Source organism: Erpetoichthys calabaricus, chromosome 13 (genome assembly GCF_900747795.2).
Source record: "Erpetoichthys calabaricus chromosome 13, fErpCal1.3, whole genome shotgun sequence".
NCBI lineage: Eukaryota > Metazoa > Chordata > Cladistia > Polypteriformes > Polypteridae > Erpetoichthys > Erpetoichthys calabaricus.
The window spans coordinates 99709665-99732693 of record NC_041406.2 but is presented as its reverse complement, the minus strand read 5'-3'; the positions used below and the strand labels follow the sequence as shown (position 1 = coordinate 99732693).

The following is a 23029-nucleotide window of genomic DNA, read 5'->3' as shown; positions in this document are numbered from 1 at the left end:
TTTGTTTTTCAAATTTAGGTTTGAACTAATCATAGCATATTTGAACTCCTGCTGATAGATGCCCTTCATGGCTAATTTATACTTCACACAGAGGCATATTTCTGATTCATTATATTTTCTTACCTTTAATATCAGAAACTCTGGCATGTGGAAAGCATTTTACTTGTACTTGTACTAATGGAGTTATTAAAAGGTTGTGGCAGCATGTGAAAATTAGACACATTTTGCTTTAAGTAAACCAAAGAAAATAAATTTCAATGTGTAGTCCTTATGCAGAGCAAATCGGATGACTGTTGACATAAACTGAAAGGTAGCTTTTTATGAAGTATTTTGGAATGCCTGCAAAAGTAACTTGTTGAAAATGTGATGTAACTATCAAGATTATGTGTGAAGAACATCACAAGTTAGCCAAACTTTACTGCCCTTATTTATTAATTATCACTGTTTTGTTTTGTATACAGACATAGTGGACACATTACACTGTAGTACACTGCATTTGCTGTATAATTATACTTTATTTTAATTTTCCACTGACAGCTTTAGAATTTGACAACACTAAATAACCTACACTGTGCAACTTCATTTGTCTTGTTTTGATGTGGATTCCATATTATTGTGTCCTATAGTTACTGAGGAAGAGCCCTAGTAATGCCAAAGTTGGAGAGAAAATGTTCTTGCTTTATCTGTATAGCTTCATAATAAATCATCAGTTGCACAATGTTCACACTAATAAGATACCACATGTTGTATTATCAGTCTATCTATCAGTCTAATTCTAATCTAGTTTTTGAATCCGCTTAATCCAGTTTCAGGGGATTTGAGCCTGTTTTAACCGCACAAGGCAGTAACCAACTCTGGATCTTTCTCAGGGTACAATTGTGTGCACACCTACAGTTTCTTTCCCAGGATTCTTTAGAGAATGCTACCTAACATGGTACGTGGAGGAAGTCCTGGAGTTCCTGGGTTTGGGTTAGAAAGTCAACATGTACTTGTGAGTAAAGTTCAAACTCCACATAAGGTTTGAGCAAAAATTCAAATGGCGCATCTTGGAGTTGTGAATCTGCAGGGCTAAATGGTACACCACTGTGTTGGCCCCATATTTCATTTTGTGGAAAGGTTTTCTTTAAAGTTCTTGCCTAATGTAGATCAAAGCAATTCAGATATTGTATCTCAGTGGAAAGTCTTAATGCTAGATTGCTTTCATAGCATAAAGTAATTGTATGTGGCACAAATGCAGCCTAACATTTCTGAAAAGTTATAAAAATTTTGTGTTAAAATAATGTTTAACACTTTGTGTTGTGTAAGGAGTTTGAGAGCACTAGTTTTTTCAGCTTGCTGTCATTTGTGAGGTGCTGCCTGTTGAACTACAAAGTTTATTTTTGTACAGAGGTGAGCAACATGATACACACCTACCTTGTGACTTTTCTCTTTTCCCAAATTAGCACATTTTTCTATACTTTTGCTGACTTGAAAATGTGGCATTTTTTGTTTTAATGTGGTACTTGGCAAAAGATTTTATATAGTTAATAGTTCTAGAGATGTCCAACTTTAGATGGCGTTTTTGAGTAGATACAGGTAATGTCATCATGCCCAAAAAAACAGTTATATCATACAAAACCCTTTCGGTTTATTGTGGAGATAAGAACTTTTTAGTTTTTAGCTTTGATTTAACTAGCACTTACACTGGAATTAATTGTTGCAGCAGGAATATTTGAAAACACTGTTTTATACCATGGTCCTTGGGATACGTTAGATACAGAAATAAAAAATGCTTGCAGTGCATTGTGTTAATCAGATTATCACAAAGTTTAAAATGACTGCTACAGTGCATCTGGAAAGTATTCACAGCGCATCACTTCTTCCACATTTTGTTATGTTACAGCCTTATTCCAAAATGGATTAAATTCATTTTTTTCCTCAGAATTGTACACACAACACCCCATAATGACAATGTGAAAAAAGTTTACTCGAGGTTTTTGCAAATTTATTAAAAATAAAAAAACTGAGAAATCACTTGTACATAAGTATTCACAGCCTTTGCTCAATACTTTGTCGAGGCACTTTTGGCAGCAATTACAGCCTCAAGTCTTTTTGAATATGATGCCACAAGCTTGGCACACCTATCCTTGGCCAGTTTTGCCCATTCCTCTTTGCAGCACCTCTCAAGCTCCATCAGGTTGGATGGGAAGCGTCGGTGCACAGCCATTTTAAGATCTGTCCAAGATGTTCAATCGGATTCAAGTCTGGGCTCTGGCTGGGCCACTCAAGGACATTCACAGAGTTGTCCTGAAGCCACTCCTTTGATATCTTGGCTGTGTGCTTAGGGTCGTTGTCCTGCTGAAAGATGAACCATCGCCCCAGTCTGAGGTCAAGAGCGCTCTGGAGCAGGTTTTCATCCAGGATGTCTCTCTACATTACTGCAGTCATCTTTCCCTTTATCCTGACTAGTCTCCCAGTCCCTGCCGCAGAAAAACATCCCAACGACATGATGCTGCCACCACCATGCTTCACTGTAGGGATGGTATTGGCCTGGTGATGAGCGGTGCCTGGTTTCCTCCAAACGTGACGCCTGGCATTCAAACCAAAGAGTTCAATACTTGTCTCATCAGACCAGAGAATTTTCTTTCTCATGGTCTGAGAGTCCTTCAGGTGCCTTTTGGCAAACTCCAGGCGGGCTGCCATGTGCCTTTTACTAAGGAGTGGCTTCCGTCTGGCCACTCTACCATATAGGCCTGATTGGTGGATTGCTGCAGAGATGGTTATCCTTCTGGAAGGTTCTCCTCTCTCCACAGAGGACCTCTGGAACTCTGACAGAGTGACTATCGGGTTCTTGGTCACCTCCATGACTAACGCCCTTCTTCCCCTATCGCTCAATTTAGATGGCCAGCCAGCTCTGGGAAGAGTCCTGGTGGTTTTGAACTTCTTCCACTTATGGATGATGGAGGCCACTGTGCTCATTGGGACCTTCAAAGCAGCAGAAATTTTTCTGTAACCTTCCCAAGATTTGTGCCTCGAGACAATTCCTTTGACTTCATGCTTGGTTTGTGCTCTGACATGAACTGTCAACTGTGGGACCTTATATAGATAGGTGTGTGCCTTTCCAAATCATGTCCAATCAACTGAATTTACCACAGGTGGACTCCAATTAAGCTGCAGAAACATCTCAAGGATGATCAGGAGAAACAGGATGCACCTGAGCTCAATTTCGAGCTTCATGGCAAAGGCTGTGAATACTTATGTACATGTGCTTTCTCAGTTTTTTTATTTTTTAATAAATTTGCAAAAATCTCAAGTAAACTTTTTTCACGTCATTATGGGGTGTTGTGTGTAGAATTCTGAGGAGAAAAATGAATGTTATCCATTTTGGAATAAGGCTGTTGTGGGGAACAGCCCGGACACAGACAGCTAGACAAGATGGTTTCACCACACACACGTTTATTATACATTATTTACAGTTCTCAGTGAGCACAAACCCAGTGCTGCAGCACCAATCACCCCTTAAGTCCTGGCCACACAACACAATGCCTTCTCAGTCTCTGGTACACCTCCACTCCTCTCCACCGAGCTTCGTCCTCTTCCACCCGACTCTTGCCATTGACTGGAGGGAGGCAGCCCCTTTTATACACCCTGGATGGGCTCCAGGTGCTTCCCGACACTCTTCCGTTGACACACCCCTGTGTGGCGGAAGTGCCGGCTGCGCAACTGGAAGGACTCTGGGTGTCCCTGCTCCTCTTCCCCCCAGCACCTCCGGGTGTGGCGGAAGTGCTGAGGTCCAGGGCTCCCAAGGCATTGGGGCACCCCCTGGCGGTGGCCACGGGCCCCTACAGAGTAGAGCTTCCATGCTCTGTACCCGTGGTCCCCAAAGCAACCAGGGGGGTCGCCCCCTCGTGTCCTGGAGGAGGCTTAAGCCCTCTTCCGGTCCTCTTGGGCATCCCACTGTAAAATAACAAAATATGGAAAAAGCGATGCGCTGTGAATACTTTCTGGATGCACTGAATTTGTAGGTTTGTACTGCATTTTACTTTTATGTGATATTTATTTTTGTTGTTTGTTTAGACAAAGGATGCACTCAGCAGGTAGTCTAACATCATGTTCCTATGAGTCAACAATCAGTACCTTTTCTGAATCCAGTAAAGATGATAAAGAGGACCTTTCAGAAACACTGTCCGTAAGTATCATGTTTATATTGACTATGTGGTACTTGCTGTTGAAAATATTCCTAAAAGTTAAACAAAAATTATACCTTATTTGTTCCCAAGGGGAAAATATGCATAAACGTCTGGCTTGTGTAATGGAGAGCTGCTGCTGTCAATAGCATTAATCAGGATGAGGTAACTTGTTTCCCTATGTAGTAACATGAACTAATTCAGTTAGTATTTCAATGAGTAGATAGCACATTTTAGTTTTAATTGTAATTTGCAATATTTTCACCATTGCTCATTATTTCCACTCTTACTTTTACCTTTTCCACTCCATCTGATTGTGGCAGATAAAAAAAAGGATTAAAGTATCAAATGAAATAAACAGTTTAATCTAGGTCTCTGCAATAAACTAATGCCACAGTACCTGAACTTGCCATGACATGTAAAGTTCATCCAACATATTGAAAAGCAATCAAACATTCCACCTTTATGGAGGCAAACCAAGTGTATGTGTGTACTGTATAATATTAACAATAAGAGCAGCTCACTACTGAAAACGGCAAATATAGGAGTGAGTCAGGATCGAACCGGGGACTCTTGATTACAAGTCAGCAAATCTTACCGCTATACCATGGAAGCTATTGTCTTTTCCTTGAACCTTCTGTGAAAGTGTTTACTTGATCTTTGGACTTCAGGCTTCATACATTATATAGTTTATACCTACATTTTGTCATTTACTACTAAAATATGAAAAACGTTTCCGTTTTAAAAATGTGTTTACACAGATTACTGTGAACTGGAACACACATGAAATGCTTGTGTTCCAAATAACGATCCATTATTTCCACTCTAAAACTTCACTTCACTCCCAGATAATCAATCAAGGCATGAGCTGGTGGGGGGATGGAATAGCCGGCTGCTTGCAGCTTGTCTTTATCGGCACATTTAGAGAATGAAAGACACTGGCAGAGAGGTGTGAACGGATTTAAGGTGGGCCGGATCTACAAGTTTTTTCAGGGGCTCTGGTAATTCTAGTGTTAAATTGTTTATCCGGTAAACCAAACCCCGGGGTGGGTGAGCGAAGCAAGCAGGGGGCAGAGCCCCCTAGTAATAATAATAATAATATTAATAAATCCGCGATGTAGCAGGGACACGATAGCTGAACCGCGATATAGCGGGGGATCACTGTATAGCTACGTGGTACATCTAGTCTAGTAGGTAGGCTAAGAAAGGACATTTAGATGTATCAATGTGTAGGTGCTCAAACTCCTCTCACAATAACAAAGCTAAATACCCCAAAATCTTGAAAGCTCTTTGACTGATTTGATTGAAATTTGCTGACGTTATAGAAAAAAGAAAAGTAGCCAACATGTTGTTTTTTTTTTTTTTTTATTTCTTGATATTTATCAGTAATAAAGCTGTGAATGGGGTATTGTTAGGTACTGTCCTAAAAGCAAATTGACTAAAGTTTTTGAGTAGCACCAAGAGATGCATATAAAGAAAATGAAAAGGACTTCCTGGGAAATCACAAATACAAAACAAAGCCATGATGTTAGACAAAATTGAAGTCGAATGAACAGGCAAGAGGTCAACATTGAATGAAACACACGAAAATATTTAGAGCAAGTCTGTTTGACAAAGTTTTGGTATCCGCAAATTGGATAAGAAAAATGAAACCCAAGCTGTCCTTTTATCCTGTTGTGTTGATTATGAACTGGTCATGATTTTTCAGGCCACACCTCTAGAAATACAGGGAAGTGGCCCTAATAATGGGAACTCAATATGGTGGCAATAAGGACCAAAAATGGCATCTAAGATGTTGCAAAAAAACCCAAAAAAAACAGCACGTAAACCATGAAGAATTCTTGAACTCAAGTACTACTGTATATAACACCAAATCATGACAGACACCACATCCTTTTTTTTTTTTGCTTCTCTTGTGATTGCATGTAGAAATGGGGTGTGCAGATCATGCTAATGAATGGTGCAAGCAGAACAGTGCCACTGTACAGGCTGAGGCTTTAATCACACATAAAAATGGGTCTGTTGGCGAGTGAAAAAGGGCAGCTGTTCTCCAAAGGAAAAAGAGACAAGATGATGAGATGTGAAAAGGATGAAGAAAGTTAGGTGAAACTCAAAGTAATGTGGTTAGCAAGTAGCCTTCTTGGGTACCCGCAGTACTCCCTATTTTGTCAGCTTCTTACTCCTCACGATGCAGTAAAATACAAGTTCAGTTGGATTGGATTATTGAGTGATACATAAACTTCAAAGAAAGAGGAGTTGGCGGGGCAGCTTGGAGGTAAAATACATGCAATATTAAGGAGAACTTTAAAGGTCAGACCATGATGTGCTGCTTAGCTCTGGTTGTCAATTCAGGGAACTGCCAATATAGCATACAAGCCCACTTCAAGCCCTGTGTACAATGACATACCTTGGTCAGTTTAAATGCTTGCTCAACCCACTAAAGGGGTAACCCATGGACAGAACATAGAGGAGGTGAACATTGTACATAGGTCATAATATTATTTCTTTTCACCTGTTCTTACCTTTTCAGTGCTTAAAAGTTGAGTTTATTCTTTGGGTTATGTAAATATGCATCCTGTAAATGTCAATTCTGTATGGAATAAGTTAAAGGAAACCATGAGTCAATATATACTACTTTTGATATAAACCTTCCACAACTTTGTAATGGTACAAGGATACAAATCAAAGCTGTATACAGTATTCATATCTCAACAAAGCTACCACTTTTAAAGAATCTTCTACAGTTCTTCTAATAGTTCTCATTATTCCTACTAATTACCTGCTTGAATTCAAGAGAATACAGTTTTCTCTAAAGTTGTGTTTTGCAATGACCAACAAAATCCAAGTTACTAGGAAAAGCAAGAATTGGTCAATGACAGGAATGTTTTACTCATGTGCAATAGTAAGGAGCCCCATTGAACAAATAATATTACTCTGTTACTGATAACATCTGGTTAACCCATGGCACTATAACTGAGGCCCAATATCCTAAGAAATTTCATGGGTGAAACCAGGTAACACAGCTAGTATAAATATACTCAGTACACCTGACAATACCACTAAAAAAAATACAACTACTGTACTACCACTGTTAATTATTTATTCTTACCACTTTGTTCAGAAGGGTATTTTTTTAAATGGTAATTAATATTTACTACCAATAAGTTCAAATATATGGACTTTTAATCAACATGCTGCTCCAAGATTTTCATTGACACTTTGTCCAAATGTTTGCTAAAATGTTACCAACCATTAACCACATTTGTGTTCCAGATTCAAAGCAATACAGAGAGCCCAGTACTTGGAGGGGCTCAAATGGAGAGGCTGCTTCAGGCTCTTTATCATGATCCAAGAGCTGGATATTTTTTCACAAACTTTTGCATATGTTCAGGGAACAAGGTGAATATTCACTTCTTTTTTGAGATAGGAATTTTTTTATTTGTCATATTCTAAATAATATTTTGTGTTTTCATATTACTAAATGCATTATATTTGACAATGCCGTTGTTTCTTTTTGAAGTAGACACAGAATATTTTTTTGTCACTGACTCACTTTGAGTCCTAGTTTAACAAAGTAGTTCCTGGTGTTGAGTCCCTTTCCTCACTTGACTGGAAAACTTGAAGTCCTGGAAAAATAAAAAGTGCCTTATGTGTGACAATTGAAAAAAACGCAAGCATTAAATTACGCTGCACAAATATCTGAGTGAACTTGTCTTTAGTATCCTCTGTAGTAATTATATAAAAGGTAGACATTGGTCCCACTTGAGCTGTTTTGTATAAATATATATAAAAATATAGTTATATTAAAGGAGATGGACAAAATATTCTTAATATTGAGATTTATCTGTGTTTTTACATTTTAGTATGTATTTGGAATAATTTTGAAGGCTAACTGTAGAAGACGTAATATGAAACTCTTCTGTTTCTTTGACCCAATCTGATTTAGTCTTGTGAGTAGATAAGCCTGAACATGATTATCAATTCATTATCAGGCACACTCTTTCATACAAGACTAATAATTGACCCAACATGCATATCATTATCTCATTGGTCTGTTTAAGGAAAACCTGAACCCATGCCGATGCAGAGAAATGCAAAATCCACCCAGGGACTGAATTAGGCGTGAAACCCAGTCTACCTGGAAGAAAGCAGCTCTAAACATTGCATCACCTTGCCCACCTAATATAGAGTAAGGCTTTAACACTAGAATCCCTGAAGACTATGAAAAAAGTCATAATGCCAGGCCACCTTAAATTTCTTAATTTCTTCTTCATCATCTTCATCACCTCTTTGTGTTGCAAATGTGTCACTCAGTGCAAGCAACCTGCTCTCCCATCCTCCACCGATGCAGCTGAAGTTCTCCCAGCTCAAGTCTATTTATCTGGGAGTGAGGTTTCTTGAGTTGTATAGGGTGAATAATATATTGTTATTTGGAATACATACATTTCATGTGTGTTCCGTTTCTACAACGATCTTGGTAAATGTTGGATGACAGGAAATGTGAGGCAAGAAATGTTGAACACATAACTAAAACAAACTTCTTCCATGTTATAGCAATAATGACGTGAAGTGGATCTGCTGGAGCCAATCCCAGCCAACACAGAGCACAAGGCAGGAACCAATCCTGGGCAGGGTGCCAACCCACTGCAGGACACACACACAAACACACCCACACACCAAGCACACACTAGGGCCAATTTAGGATTGCCAATCCACCTAACCTGCATGTCTTTGGACTGTGGGAGGAAACCAGAGCGCCCGGGGAGAACATGCAAACTCCACGCAGGGAGGACCCGGGAAGCGAACCTGGGTCCCCAGGTCTCCCAACTGCGAGGTAGCAGCGCTACCCACTGCGCCACCGTGCTGCCCGCATGTATTCCAAATAATGCTATATTATTTACCCTATACAACTCAAAACAGACTTGAGCTCTGAGAATTTTGCATCTCACTTCAGCTGCAAAACAAAGACACTGATGAAGAGGTGCGAAGGGATTTAAGGTGGCCTAGCATTATGACTTTTTTTGTACTCTTTAGGGATTCTAGTGTTATAACAAATATGACATAACATTCTCAAACCTGCTCAGTTCAGTTCAAGGTTGCAAGGGGACTAGACACTGTTATGGCAGCACTGGACACAATGCAGGGAATAGCTCTGGCAGAACACCAAGTCTAACAAAAGGCCTAATTCACGTCCTTCCTCACGCTCAAATGGACAAATCTGAAATTGCCAATTGATTTAGGCTACACATCTTTTGGCTTATAGGAGGAAAATCAGCATACCCAGAGGAAACTCCACACAGACACTGGGAAAATGAACAAACTCACTATGTGGTGGTTTTCCTTTTCACAAATAAATGTGCATAATTGTGTTGGATTTCCTAAGAAAGTCGGTATACTTAGTTTGTTGGGGCAGTTTAAAAATGATTTTAAAACAGTTCAATATAACGATTTCCTCTTGAGATATAAAAGTGAAAGCAGAAACCTAAAATTGTGCCATGTTTATTGTTTATGCACAACAGATTTACAGTGATTCAGATCAATCAAATATCAAATGTACTCTATTTGTCAGTATTAGATATTTTTGTCCTCCTATCAGCTCTTTCCAAATGTTTTAATGAGTTCAATTGTCATCCAGTATTTATTTCTTTATCCTTTTAGAAATTAATGGTCTTTTCTACTGTGAGATAATGTATGAGTATCTCTGTTGGAGTGCAACAGTGATCATAATATGCTGGCAAAAAAATAAAGCATATACAGAGGGGGGCAAAAAATGTATACACACTTCAACAGTTGATATTTCTGGAGTTTTTTAAAGTTGAATCGAATTGTAGCAATGATGTATAGTATGATGTTATATCAGAAGATGTCATTACTCGATTGCATGAAACCAGCTACACTGCCTGCACTTTGAGAAGAAGTTGAAATGGCATGTGCATCAGTCTCATTGGACACTTTGGCCAACATCGTCATGCTTATGGCAAACTACTGCTTGAACAAAGTCAAAAGTGACTTAAATTCATCCCTTGATATCTGTATAAATTTAATATCACAACTTTAATACAAGTTTTTCCTTTGTTGAAGTGTGTGTACATGTTTTGGCTCCCTTTGTGTATTTAAAAAATCAATAACAATTGTATCTCTAACTTCTTATAAACTGTCAGTATGATTGACATGTATACAAATTAATTTTTATATAGTAATAAACTTTGGTCAAACATACTATTATATAATTTAATATAATTAGAATAACTTATTGGCTATATACAGCATATTATCAGACACATTACAACTTTTAAGCTGTTTAGGGTGAAGCATATGGGACGCACTCGATCATTTGCAAAATGAAGTAATTTTAAATTAATTGGTGTACAAGTCATTAGATTTATACACTCTCTTCAAAATGGTCAATGGTATAAGCTTAGCATGCTGTATACTTAAATATTTATGGCTTCTTTCCAGATTTTTAACACCATTACTCGATTTGATAAAGAAAATACACATTATGTTGACACACATTATGCAGACAGATCACACAAATAAGATTTTTCATGTTAAACAACAATAGAGTAATGTTTACTACAGTGAAATTACAGCAGCATTTTTAGTCAAGATAATTGAAGTAGAGGTTTGAAAATTTCCTGATGATTCCATAATTATGATTAAAAATACAACTAACATTCCAGTGTCCAAGAAAAACAACATGGAATGCCTCAATGACTATTGTCCAGTAGCACAATTATTATGAAGTGCTTTGGTAGACTAGTGCTGGGACACAATGAGATCATGATTCCAGAGTGCTTGGACCCCCTGTAGTTTGCTTATAAACACAACAGATCAACAGAGGATACCAGTAGCCCTTGCATTGCACAGCACTTTGGAACATCTGGATGAAAAGAGCTGTTATGCCAAACTATTGTTTGTGGATTACAACTCTGCCTTCAACACTGTAATTTGATCATCAAGCTCTTTGACCTGGGTCTGAGTGCCTACCTTGCAATTACATGTTGGACTTTCTGACTGGCAGACCCCAGCATGTATAGATTGGTAGACACACCACCTCCATGCTTATTTTTGAAAGCTGGCACCTCTCAGGGCAGTATACGGAGTCCCCTGCTGAATTCTATTTTCAACCATGATACAATGGCCACATATAGCTCCAATACCACCATAACATTTACTGACTTTTCCACTATCATTGGCTTGATCAGAACCAATGATCTCACAAACGATGGGACAGCCTATCAAAAAGAAATTTGCCTTCTGTCACAATGGTGTCAGGACAGTAACCTCTCTTCTGAATGTTAGCAAGACTAAGGAGATAATCCTTGATTTCAGGAAGCAGCAGGAAAACCATACCCTTATTTACATTGGGGTGAGGTTGTGGAACGAGTCAACCATTTTAGGTTCCTGGGGGTTACCATCACAAATGATCTCAGGTGGATGGAACATACTACAGTGGTCTCTGAAAGGCCCACCAGTGACTTAATTTTCTCAGATGGCCCGAATGACTCCAGCAGCCCTCAACAGCTTTTATAAACATACTGCATGGTGTGCTAATATGGCAGCAGTTAAGCTAAGGATGACAGAAGTATTGCAGAGGATAGTGAAAACAGCACAGATCATCATTAGGACATTGATACCATCTCTGCAGGACATATTTACTAAATGTTGTCCGGCAAAGGCAAATCAAATCATAAAGGACCCCAGTCATCCATCAGACAAATGTTATGGAACTGTTAACATCCAAACTGTGAGATTTAAGGATGGCATCTACCTGCAGGTAATACAAGGCTGCTTAACTGTCATATGTGATAAACTGTAATCAACTGAGTGCATTAAGTACTGCTGTGATTCTTGTGCACATAATGTTGTACTTAGTATTGTTTACTCTGTTATTAGATGAAATTAAAGTCTGTGCTGATATTTTTTGTTTTTTATTGTGTATTTGCGTGGAACATTATGCTGTACATTTTACTTGAGACCATAAAAAGACCCTGACCTTGGCTTTGTTTCATCTTTCTAATACTGTCTTGTCTGAGAAATTTATGGCAATGTGCTGATACATAATGATGGCCTTTCAGTGTGAGTACTCCTTGACAAATGTTAGGGGTTACCATGGAAACTGGTTCTGGTGCTGCTGAAAGAACTTAAAAAAATTTTGAGTGTGGTATCAGATTAAAAAGAACAAACAACAATTACATAAATGAATTTCAAAAATATTCATATAAAGAAGTGGGAGGAGTATCATATGGCCACTACTTCTAGCTGATAAAAGACCAGCAGTTCACCAGAGGGGAGGTTCATACTAGTAGAGGTGGTCACTGGAGACTGCATGTCTATCTAACAGCTGGAGTAGCTGAAGAAGAATCGCTTCAGGTGAGATCTCCCCAGTGATAAACCTGGTGAGACTGAATTCATTTTTATGTTGGGAATAGTGCTGGCTGCAGTTCTACCCAGTTGCTTTTTGTTTTTGTCTGAACTGTCTTATCAAGTGGGTTGTATCAATTTTGTCAAAGTAACAAGATATACAGAAATTGGTGTTTGTATAGATTTGTGAATTGATTGGAGAGAGCTTATTGAATATGTATTGACTGTATAGTATATGTTTAAGTTTTACAGTAAAATCTCGATTATCCTTCACTTGATTAACCACCAGTCTCTGTTAACCGTCAGAACCGCACAGAAAAAGCACATGCTAGCATGTACCGATTACTGTAACTGCTGTGCGGTACGCTGTGAGCTGCAAATATTGGAATAATTCTCCCTTTTGTAAGCGTGTAATGTTCTTCCACAGTGCCACGTGTCAGGCCACATTTTGACATCACAGCATCAGTTAAAAACCTTCGGTTTTAGTAGTGTTTCACAGCTTTTCTCTTTTGTTATAATTAATATAATATACATTGTTACAGCTGATAAACGTAAGCGTGTGGTGTTGGAATTGTCACAAACAACTGAAATTATGAAATGTTTACAAAATGGTAAAAGCATTGCAAGTACTGCTTCAATTTATGGAGTAGGAAGAACAACAGCAAACAATATAAAGCGTGATGCTGACAAAATTGAAAAATGTGTTGAAAATGGAAACCACTGACGGTAATGTTGTTCTGTATTAATGTTCTCCTGTATTGTAATTTTATTTTTAAATTCAGTTATATCATGTTTTGTTAATATATTGTGATGTAGAGGCAGCTTGTGATGTCCTGTCGGGGAGCAGAAAGTCTATAATGAATGCTGTAAGTGAAGGGACTGGGTGAAGGGCTTCTGTTCTGTAAGGGGCTGTTAGGAGATGAGTGACAGGAGAAGTAAGGAGAAAAAGGAAGGTGTGGTGGAAGGAAGTTTTGAGGAGAGAGTCAGGAGACAATAAGCAGGAGTGTTTGCGGTATAGAGAAAAAAGGACTGTGAATGGCAGGAGATAAACAATGGTAGGGAAAGGTTTCTTTTTTTGTTTTGGAGTTGTGCTCTGTAACCCAGGTAACGGAATGTAAGACAGGGCACTGTTTGTAACGAAACGAAGACTTCAAGTAAAGTAAAAATACAAATATTACAATTAAAACTGGCTTTGGAAATATTAAATTTATCCAGTAGATAAATTGTGTATGGGTCTGGATTAGGCGTTAGTTTGCAAGCCATAAGCATCACTGTGCTTTAGTACAATTTAGGTGCATCGTGAGTGCTGTTGTTTCCATTTTATTTAGCTATACACTTTAAGTGAATTTATCTTCTTTCCATTAATGTAAACCTTCAAAAAATTATAGGTGTCAGTGTTGATCCAGGGTTTATAATTAGGAAATTAGTATATTGCTTTTGTGGGCACACAGTCATGGACACATTTTCTGAAGAATCCAATTAATTGGCAGCAGTTCCAAACTAATCTAGATTTAATGAGGATTTTTTAAAAATGTCTAAATTTACAGAACTGAAACAATCCTGTAATATTTATTTTTTCATCCAATAATTTGATAATTTTTCAGCTTCTCAAGTTTAAGTTTCTGCTTGTATGCAGGCAGCATGTATACTGAGAGGTGATTTGAATGTCCAAAGTGAGGGCTGTGTCTTTTTTAGGGGTACAACAGTAAAATAAATAATTTATTGACAAATGTAGCCAGTACTGGTACTGTCAAAATGCATTTCTCACTTGCATCAATCTCTCATACAAAAATTCTAAATAGCAACCAGTATTTACAATGAGCAAAAGGCAATCTTGCAAGTTCAAGGCAACCAGCAGTGCAAATCAAGCCTACGTGCACTGACATTTTAAAAGTCACCCATTCACAAAAAGGGAGTTCTCGGTGTGCATAAATGAATGCTGTTAAATTTAAAACAGAATATGCACATTTCCACTGCCACTTTGTATATAAGAAACCCAGTTGACATAGCTCTTAAAAAACTTTAACACCTTTTTTAATTCTGCTTTTTTAGCTTTCTTTAAGTGGATTACAGGTTAGGTGTATAGGATCTGATTTGATAATTCTCAGCATGGGTACCTTTTGAGTACTGCAGGCAGGAGCAGCCTAACAGGGATTAGCAAATACTGTAGGACTAAGCTTATCTCAACTTCACCTATTTTTTCCTCTTTACAGTTACAGTAAAAATGCAATACATGTAACCTTAATGTTTGTTTTTCATTATGGCCTTGCTTTGGTGATAATATGAAATTTTTTTCTGCCTTATTGTAGGGAAATATAAACAAGTTTATGTAGCAAAACAAATATTATATGATGGCTTTAGACTATAAAAGTGAAATATTCATGTTGCATTGTTCTACTTGTATAAAATTCATATGCTGTAGCTGGTGTTGTGTTGTGCATTTACAGGTTTGGAAGAATGGAGTACATTTTTGGTTTGACCTTCAGGAATACCACAGACTATTTTATCAGGAAACCTTCAGTCCTTTTAAGCTAGGACGACAGTCGCAGGTAAGCAGCATACTGGTTGGTGCTCCTATGGCTTTTTTCTAATTTTAACAGGCAATAATAGTAAATGGCGATAGGAATAATTCTAACACACAATAAACTTAGAAAATACATGAATTAGAATGAGATGAATCAGACATTCCATATATAACATATGCTCGTTAAAATAGTGAGCAAGAAGAAATTAATGCTTTATGTATATATGTTATAAAGACTGGCCTGACTGAAAACAAAAAAAACACAGACATAGTTCATGCAATAGTTTTATTTTAAACAAGACATTAAAAATTGCAGAGTGAAAGAAAAATAGTGCTTTTGAATGTAGTAGCTTGAAGGATTACTGCATGTAACATTAACTACAGAATGGGCAAATGTGTTTTGGATTACAACACAATCTTATTAACATCTGAATCCTCTGGAGACAAGCTTACACATATTGTGACAAAAATACTTGTATCTGAAACTGGTAGAACAGTCTGCATAAAAATGGGTATTAGGACCTGGTGATATTTCAGTAAGAACTTATTCCAAAAATCAAGGCAAACCAACAGTTTATTTTTCCATAAGGTACATATGGGGTTTGTTATATAAAATCCCTGCATTTGAACATCAAGCTAACATGGCATTGATTTATTTGCATTGGCAAATTCATACCATATAACATAACACTAGCTGTTCTGGCTATATATGCTTTATATGAATGTTACACCATTTTTCTATTTTCTACTTGTGCATGTCCAATTGTCATTGACTGTTAGGGAGAACAGGGACTCCTCTGTAATGACAAACCAACTGCATTCCATAGGAGTCCAGGCAGGTTACACTCTTCAGGCCTTGTGATGCTGAGAAAATAATGGTAAATTTTATAATGGATGATGTGAATAACTTCCATTTGTGAGCTGTAGGTAGACAGAATTGTCATTTTCCTTACTTAAATTCTAACATTCCATATTTGGAAACGTCTTAAAATAATGAAGTACTAGGGGGCTTTGCTCACCAACCCCCCCAGGCCTGCGCAACGCACCAGCCACTTTGCGTCTCTGCTGCTCTCGTATGTGGATTTTACTTTCACCAAACAACAAATCTTTTAATTCTTGTGGATACGCCACTTCATTGGGAAGAAACCCTACTTTTCCCTGATGGCAACACGAATTAGATGATATACAAGTCTCCGACTTAAAGTTTAAATCCAAACAATATATTCAATCTCTTTTTGCTGTTCCGTTATTTCACCGAGTAATAATTTCTATTTGGTTACACTAATGTGATCTTTACTATCATTTTTTGGAGACTTTCGAATTTTAGTACTTTCATTATCCCTCACCTGATCTGCATGTGTATTGCGCAAACGTTTTTGAATTCTTTATGACGTTCTACTTTATCATCTACACCTTGTCTTTTATTTCTGGCCCCAGGCGTGGTTAAATCTCTTGGCACAAAGTCTTGCGGGATGTGAAAGTATCTCTCTGAAAAAGTCACATCTCGTCCCAGGCTAAAAAGTCTCATCTCGTCCCAGGATCTGTTTATTATAATTGAGAGACAACCATTAATTTTCCAATTTTAAACTATTTCTAAAAATGTTCACTAGTTGATGCAACCTTAGTCAACAACTCTTTCCTAATGTCTACGTTTTTAAAGGAGAACACAGTAGTGTGGACATAAACTTCAAATTCTGGACCTGTGAAGAAGCAGCCCATATCACTTGATCACAGTACTGTACTTTTATTATATTGCAGGTTGAGGAATAGTTGATTTGATAGCTCCATTTCAGCTGGGAAATTCAGTGTTTTTTGTGTCATGTCTAGTCTACCCAAGCCTTGTAGTAGTTGCCAGTACTAATGGACAATGCATGACACAATTTCTCTGCTTTCATTTAATAAATGCTTAGATCTAATTATTCACTTATTAAAAAAAGAGTGTTTCTCTGTCATGGTTTTTGGTTAATGTTAAGTAGATTTTTCCTTGCATATTGAGATACAAAAATTTTTGCCATGTTCTTTTGGTTAATATGTTTTGTTTGCATCTAATCATGTAATTGTTTGCCACTTTATTGTCAATTTTGCTGTTTTTTGACTGGCATTATGAAAATTAGTAATGTATCAGCTGTGTGGCTGATATTTTCAAATCTAATATTAAAGCTTCTGGTGACTTTCATCATGTACTTGCTAACTTCACTTCTTTCCACAGCACAAAAAGTGGTGTCCTGATGCCTTTTACACACTAAAAGTATCCCCCTGCACTTACTTTGGCTCATTCTACATTTACATCAAAGAAATAAATTCTAGTGTATTCCTCAAGGGTTTTTTGAGGTTAATCTGCTCAGTATTTACAGTAAGTGACCAATACTTTAATGTCAGTTAGTAAGTGAGCAACCTTAAGTGCCCTTTCCATCATTGATGGAGAAGAAGCCATTTGAGAGACTCATGTAATATGAGGACATTGTAATTAAGTATTATAAACCCCTGTAGGGCAGCAAATATTTGCTTCATGGTCACTGACAAAAATGATTTTGTTGCCTAAGAATGTGTCAGTTGTGAAAACTCTGATATTGTGAAGCAGTAAAGAGTGAATTTTGTCACCTGGTAATGGTTTGTTGGGCTCAGATGGTGTTGCAAAAAAGTACTTTAGAGTCAAGCTTATACAGTAGTTTACACTAGTGTAGCCAATGGCCGTGGATGAAAAGGTTGTTTTGATTTAGCTCTTTTTCCAAAAAATGTTTGTGACAGCATAGCTGTGGTTCTGTGTAATAGGTGTAATTTTTATCAACAAGTCCTACTGTTAGTTCTGTGCCCTCTTACATGCCATGATAGTTGTTGATGGATGTGGCAGTATTGTGTACTGGTATGGAGTTTTCAAGTTCTGGTTACTGTATCAGTCAAATGCTAAATAAATTCAATAAAATGTTTGCCAGACACTTTGCTTTGTGGTCGTATATCAAAAAAGACACACACGTTATCCTTTTTTTAATGGTCTGTTGTCAGTTTGTTTTGTGAATATCAACGTAGTTTGTGCTGTTGTGCATGATTTATGCTTTAAAACTGAGATACCCTCTCTTTCAGTTCTTGTATTCCACATACATTCAATTTGGTGGACCAATGGACATCGCCGTTGACCTGGACAGTCAGTACACCATGTACCAGAAACTAGACCCACCTTTTGAGGATCTTTTTGACATAGCTGAGGAGTACATTTTAACAATGCTCTTGATACCATGGATGCAAATGTTAGAATCTGACAAGACAAACTTCAAAAAGGTATTTAAAACTTAGTGTCAGGATTTTTTTTTTTGATTATTGATATTGCCCTCAGACAACTAAAATGTGTTTTACTTATTCCTAAACATTAATTGTTGTAATTATAGCATTTTTTTTTCTCTTAGTTTTTGGTGACTTAGCAAAATTTTAGGGCTGCACGATTAATCTTTTTTTTTCTCATGATAACGATATTTATGACCCACGATCAGTTAATAAATATCGTCGCGATTTTACAGTATAAAGACCAAACTGTTTTTTATGGGCTGAGTTTACGGATTGGACTGCGTCACTATGACGTTACTGTGTCTAGATTGCAAGCGCATTCTGAAGCAGTAGAAGTCAATAGCAGCAATAACAGTCAGTCAGAATAAACATATGATGGCGGAGCAACGTGAGGAAGGTGCAGAAGTGCGATCGTTAGTTCCTAAAAAGGGGTCATACTCAGTTGTCTGGAACTATTTCGATTTCGAGGAATGTGATGTTGATCAGGTACGAGTCTTGTGCAAACTTTGCTCCTGTTCCGTCCAAACGTCCCAAGGTAACACAACAAACCTCATCAACCACCTTAAAAGCCACCACAAAGTACACTATCAAGAATTTCAACGACTGAAGGCACAAACAGCAACAACAAAAAATTACCAGCCATCCACAACACAGACAACAATATCAGGGACATTGTTCAACGCAATACCATATCTGCCTAGCTCGCAAAGACACCGGGAAATAACAGAGGCGATCACGTACCATATAGCCAAGGATATGTGTCCAAGAACCACCGTGAGCAGTGAGGGGTTTAACAAAATGATCGCAACACTTGATAAAAGATATAGCATTCCCTCACGCAACCATTTTTCCAATGTTGCGCTGCCCTCGCTGTATGCGAAATGCCGAAAAGAAATAGAAAGAGAAATTCTCAGGCTCAGCCTTGAATATTTTGCTGCCACGACCGACTTATGGTCAAGCAGAAGTGCGGAACCGTATTTGAGCCTGACAGTTCATTTTATTGACAGCGAGTTTGAGATGAAAAGCAAGCTTTTGCAAACTTCGTTTTTCCCACAAGACCATACAGCGGAGTTTATTGCAGTGGGCCTCAAAGAAGCGATGTCCGCTTGGGGCTTGGTGGAAGAAAGACTTGTGTGCATCACAACGGACAACGCAGCTAATATGATTAGGGCAGCATCTGTGAATAACTGGCCGAGGCTACACTGCTTTGGTCACAGACTTCATTTACCAAAGGAATAATCGTCATTATTAATCGTGATAAAAATTTTGAGCAAAATAATCGTGATAATCATTTTTTCTGTTATCGTGCAGCCCTACAAAATTTATTAACCATGTTGATTTCTGCTCTAAATAAAGCAGGTAGAACTGATGGAAGAAACACGTTATCTAGATTCAGTCTACTACAGAAAACTTCAAGCACTTAGACAAAAGAATACAAGTCTGCAGAAGCAAGTAAGTAATCTCATATTTGTAATATTGATAGGTAATAATGGCTGTCTAATTGAAATGTTAATGTGAAGTTAATACTAAAATATGGAGTAGGCTGATGTATACGTTGTTCTAAAAGCATTGTGAACAACAAATTTTTTTTTTAGTATTTGAGCACATTATGCTGTACAGTATATTTAAATAAGAGTTATTGAATGTGAACATTATTGCCACTTTGTAAAATTATTGCTTTAATGGTACTAGCAGCATATTCAGCAGTTGATTGTTCAGTTACAATATTGACCCCAGTTCAGACAGCACTTAAAATGTTAACTTGTAAGCTACAGCAGAAAAATCATGTAGCTGAATAACAAATGTGGATAGTTAATTAAGTGCACCTGAATATAACTGCATTTTACTAGTAATATCTAATAGAGAAATATGCATGATATTCAAGTAAAGAGATAACCTTAGCAGAAAAAAATGACAAAATATATGTCCTGATCTTCTAGGTCAGTAGCACACCTGAGCCAAGTCTATCAGAGTCACCAGCTCTTTCAGGACGCAGCTTGTGGGGTGATGTCCCAGAGCAGTTTAGAAATGTTAATCTGAACACTCTGTTGCGTAACCGAACAGAACTGGAACATTTCAGTAACTTCTTACCAGACGGAGAACCCAGGTATGTGCAGATTAACATATTTCTGAAAGACTAGCAACAATATTAATTATTGTTATTGTAATATTAATTGCTGTTATTGTTATTATTACCCAAGTTCAAGTAGGTTTCATGTGTATTTTTTTAACTTTTTTTTTAAAAATGTAATTAACTTGACTAGAGCTAAACAGTATCATTTCATTTATAACAGTGAATTGAGATAATTTAAGCATGAAATGATTAATGAAAGTGGCAATGAAAATACACATTCATTTTCTAAATTACTGGATTATGAAATTAAGTATAAGTATTTTCTCAGGGGGCGGCACGGTGGCGCAGTGGGTAGCGCTGCTGCCTCACAGTTAGGAGACCCGGGTTCACTTCCCGGGTCCTCCCTGCGTGGAGATTGCATGTTTTCCCTGTGTCTGCGTGGGTTTCCCCCAGGTACTCTGCTTTCCTCCCACAGTCCAAAGACATGCAGGTTAGGTGGATTGGCGATCCTAAATTGTCCCTAGTGTGTGTGTGTGTGTGTGTGTGTGTGTGTGTGTGCGCGCCCTGCCCGGGGTTTGTTTCCTGCCTTGAGGGCTGAATGCTCGGTAAGGAGAAGTGCTTGGATCATATGCTGGGTTTCTGCAGCTGCTGCTGGCAAGCTGCGTGTTCTGCTTCTCGCCAAAAGCATTCCAACAACTGCTAGGTTAGATGTCAGTGAACTTGTTTTAAATTGTTTGTAAGTAGGGCATGTCATCAAAGTGTCTGTCTGAGATGATCTGGTCTCGATCACTTCTCTCAGACCCCACCCTTGTTCCATGGAGGCGCGCTATGCTCCTGCCACTTCGCGTTGTGAAGGGGGGAGCTGAATGAACGTTAATGAAAAGTGGACTTTGTGCTGGCTTTGTGTTGCTTCTGCGAAGATGCTTGTTCTGCTTGTCAGATGGCTGGTTTAAAAGCCTGTACAGCAGCTGTCCTTCTGTCTCACTGCCTTGTCTTGCATGACGTTAAAATGTTTTATAATAGAGAGATGTTACTCATATCCATTGCCCGACATCCACATATCATATGTGTTTACAAAGTGTGCTTTAATAAGTTTACATGTATTTAAAGCGTGTGGGAGGGGTATTTTAAGGCTTAAACTATGAAAAAAAATGTGGTCTTTCTATATCGCGGATTTTCACCTATCGTGGGTGGGTCTGGAACGTAACTTCCATGATAGGCGGGGGATCACTGTATACATGTTTCTTTTTTATGTAGTAGTACATATTACCTCTGTGACAAGATTTTAGGCGTTTGGCTTTATAACCTTTGGGTTTTTAATATGGTATAATGTATTACGTTTTCTAATTCCAATAGGCTTTACTGCACTAAAATTCAGATTTGTAGGATTAATTTCACTGCACAGGGGTTTGTTCCTTTAAGTTTAAATGCTGGCCTCTCTCACAGTTTGTTTCATTGTATATATATACTGTATATAGTTGTTTATGTTTTTAGTATGAATAGGACAATAAAGCAATAGTATAAATATTTTAGCATCTTTAACATTAAGCAGTATGACAATTAGGAAACAATAATCCATTTTCTAAAATCCAAGTCAGCGTCACCCTATTCACTAGATATTTAGTTTAAATTGTAGTATAATGTTTTTAAGGATCATCATGTTTTTAATCATACTGATGCCTGCTTTATATTACTTTCTAATTGTTATCCAGAAAAAGTGACTGTAAGTTGTTGCTTTAAGATCAGTGGACAAATCAACTGAGAACCTATTGAAAATAGCAGTTGACCATTTAAAAAGATGCAGTTTTGTAAAATATGAAACAATTTCTGAATTAAAAAGCTTACATTTTAAAAATTGGTTCCTATTATAAATTTGTTTAATACTCATTTCTTCCATTTGCATTTCTTTAATGTATTCTTTTAGGCTTTGCATTATATTTGCGGCTGTTACTAGGTGACTTTACTCAATACTATAACAACAACATAAAGTGGCTGCAGTAGAGACCTAAATTAAGTTATCTTTAGTCCAATGACAATTCAAGGAGCAGTGTAAAATCCTGAGTCCTAATTAAATACTGTTCTGTTCATTTTGGATAGTACTTTTATTGTGTAATATTTATTAATATCAATAATGTATCTGTGGTACCTTCATTATCTTTTAAGGAAAACTGTATTAAAATTCTCCTTGTATTTCTTTTTTCCCATATAGTATGGACTTGAGGTGTTGGATGGACATTGAACAGTATCGAAGAATGCCTCACAAAGATAAGACAAAAAGAGAAGACAAAGTCAAGGAAATAAAGAACAAGTATATGAACAAAAAGTATTTCTTTGGCCCAAACAGTCCAGCTTCCCTGGATCAACAACAACAGGTTAAAAAACACAAAACATTTTTACATAATTGGTCTGCATATGTATTGTTTCTGTTGTCCTCAGGTAGATAGGCTTATATTGCAAATATTATTATACTTTCGTCTAGCCCTTGCCAGTCATAATTTTTATTACAAGTTCCCTTTACCATGTAAAGTCAGCAACTGAAGTATTTACTATTGAATGACCAGTGCTTCAGAAATAATATGAGGTACCCAACGACTACTTAAACAAAAATACTGTATTTAG

The 23029-nt window shown here is 37.5% G+C and overlaps 1 protein-coding gene across 3 annotated transcripts in view; it reads left to right on the top strand.

Moving 5' to 3' along the window:
* LOC114663524 (regulator of G-protein signaling 22) overlaps positions 1 to 23029 on the top strand; it is a 138693-nt gene that overhangs the window by 81551 nt on the left and 34113 nt on the right. For 2 of the 3 annotated variants that reach the window (XM_051935852.1, XM_051935850.1), the window contains exons 11-17: positions 4057 to 4168; positions 7440 to 7565; positions 14981 to 15082; positions 18139 to 18333; positions 19693 to 19788; positions 20277 to 20443; positions 22620 to 22782. In XM_051935852.1, the coding sequence (XP_051791812.1) occupies positions 4057 to 4168; positions 7440 to 7565; positions 14981 to 15082; positions 18139 to 18333; positions 19693 to 19788; positions 20277 to 20443; positions 22620 to 22782 (961 nt within the window). The remainder of the gene's footprint in view (positions 1 to 4056; positions 4169 to 7439; positions 7566 to 14980; positions 15083 to 18138; positions 18334 to 19692; positions 19789 to 20276; positions 20444 to 22619; positions 22783 to 23029) is intronic. The other variant, XM_051935851.1, reaches the window with a different exon arrangement.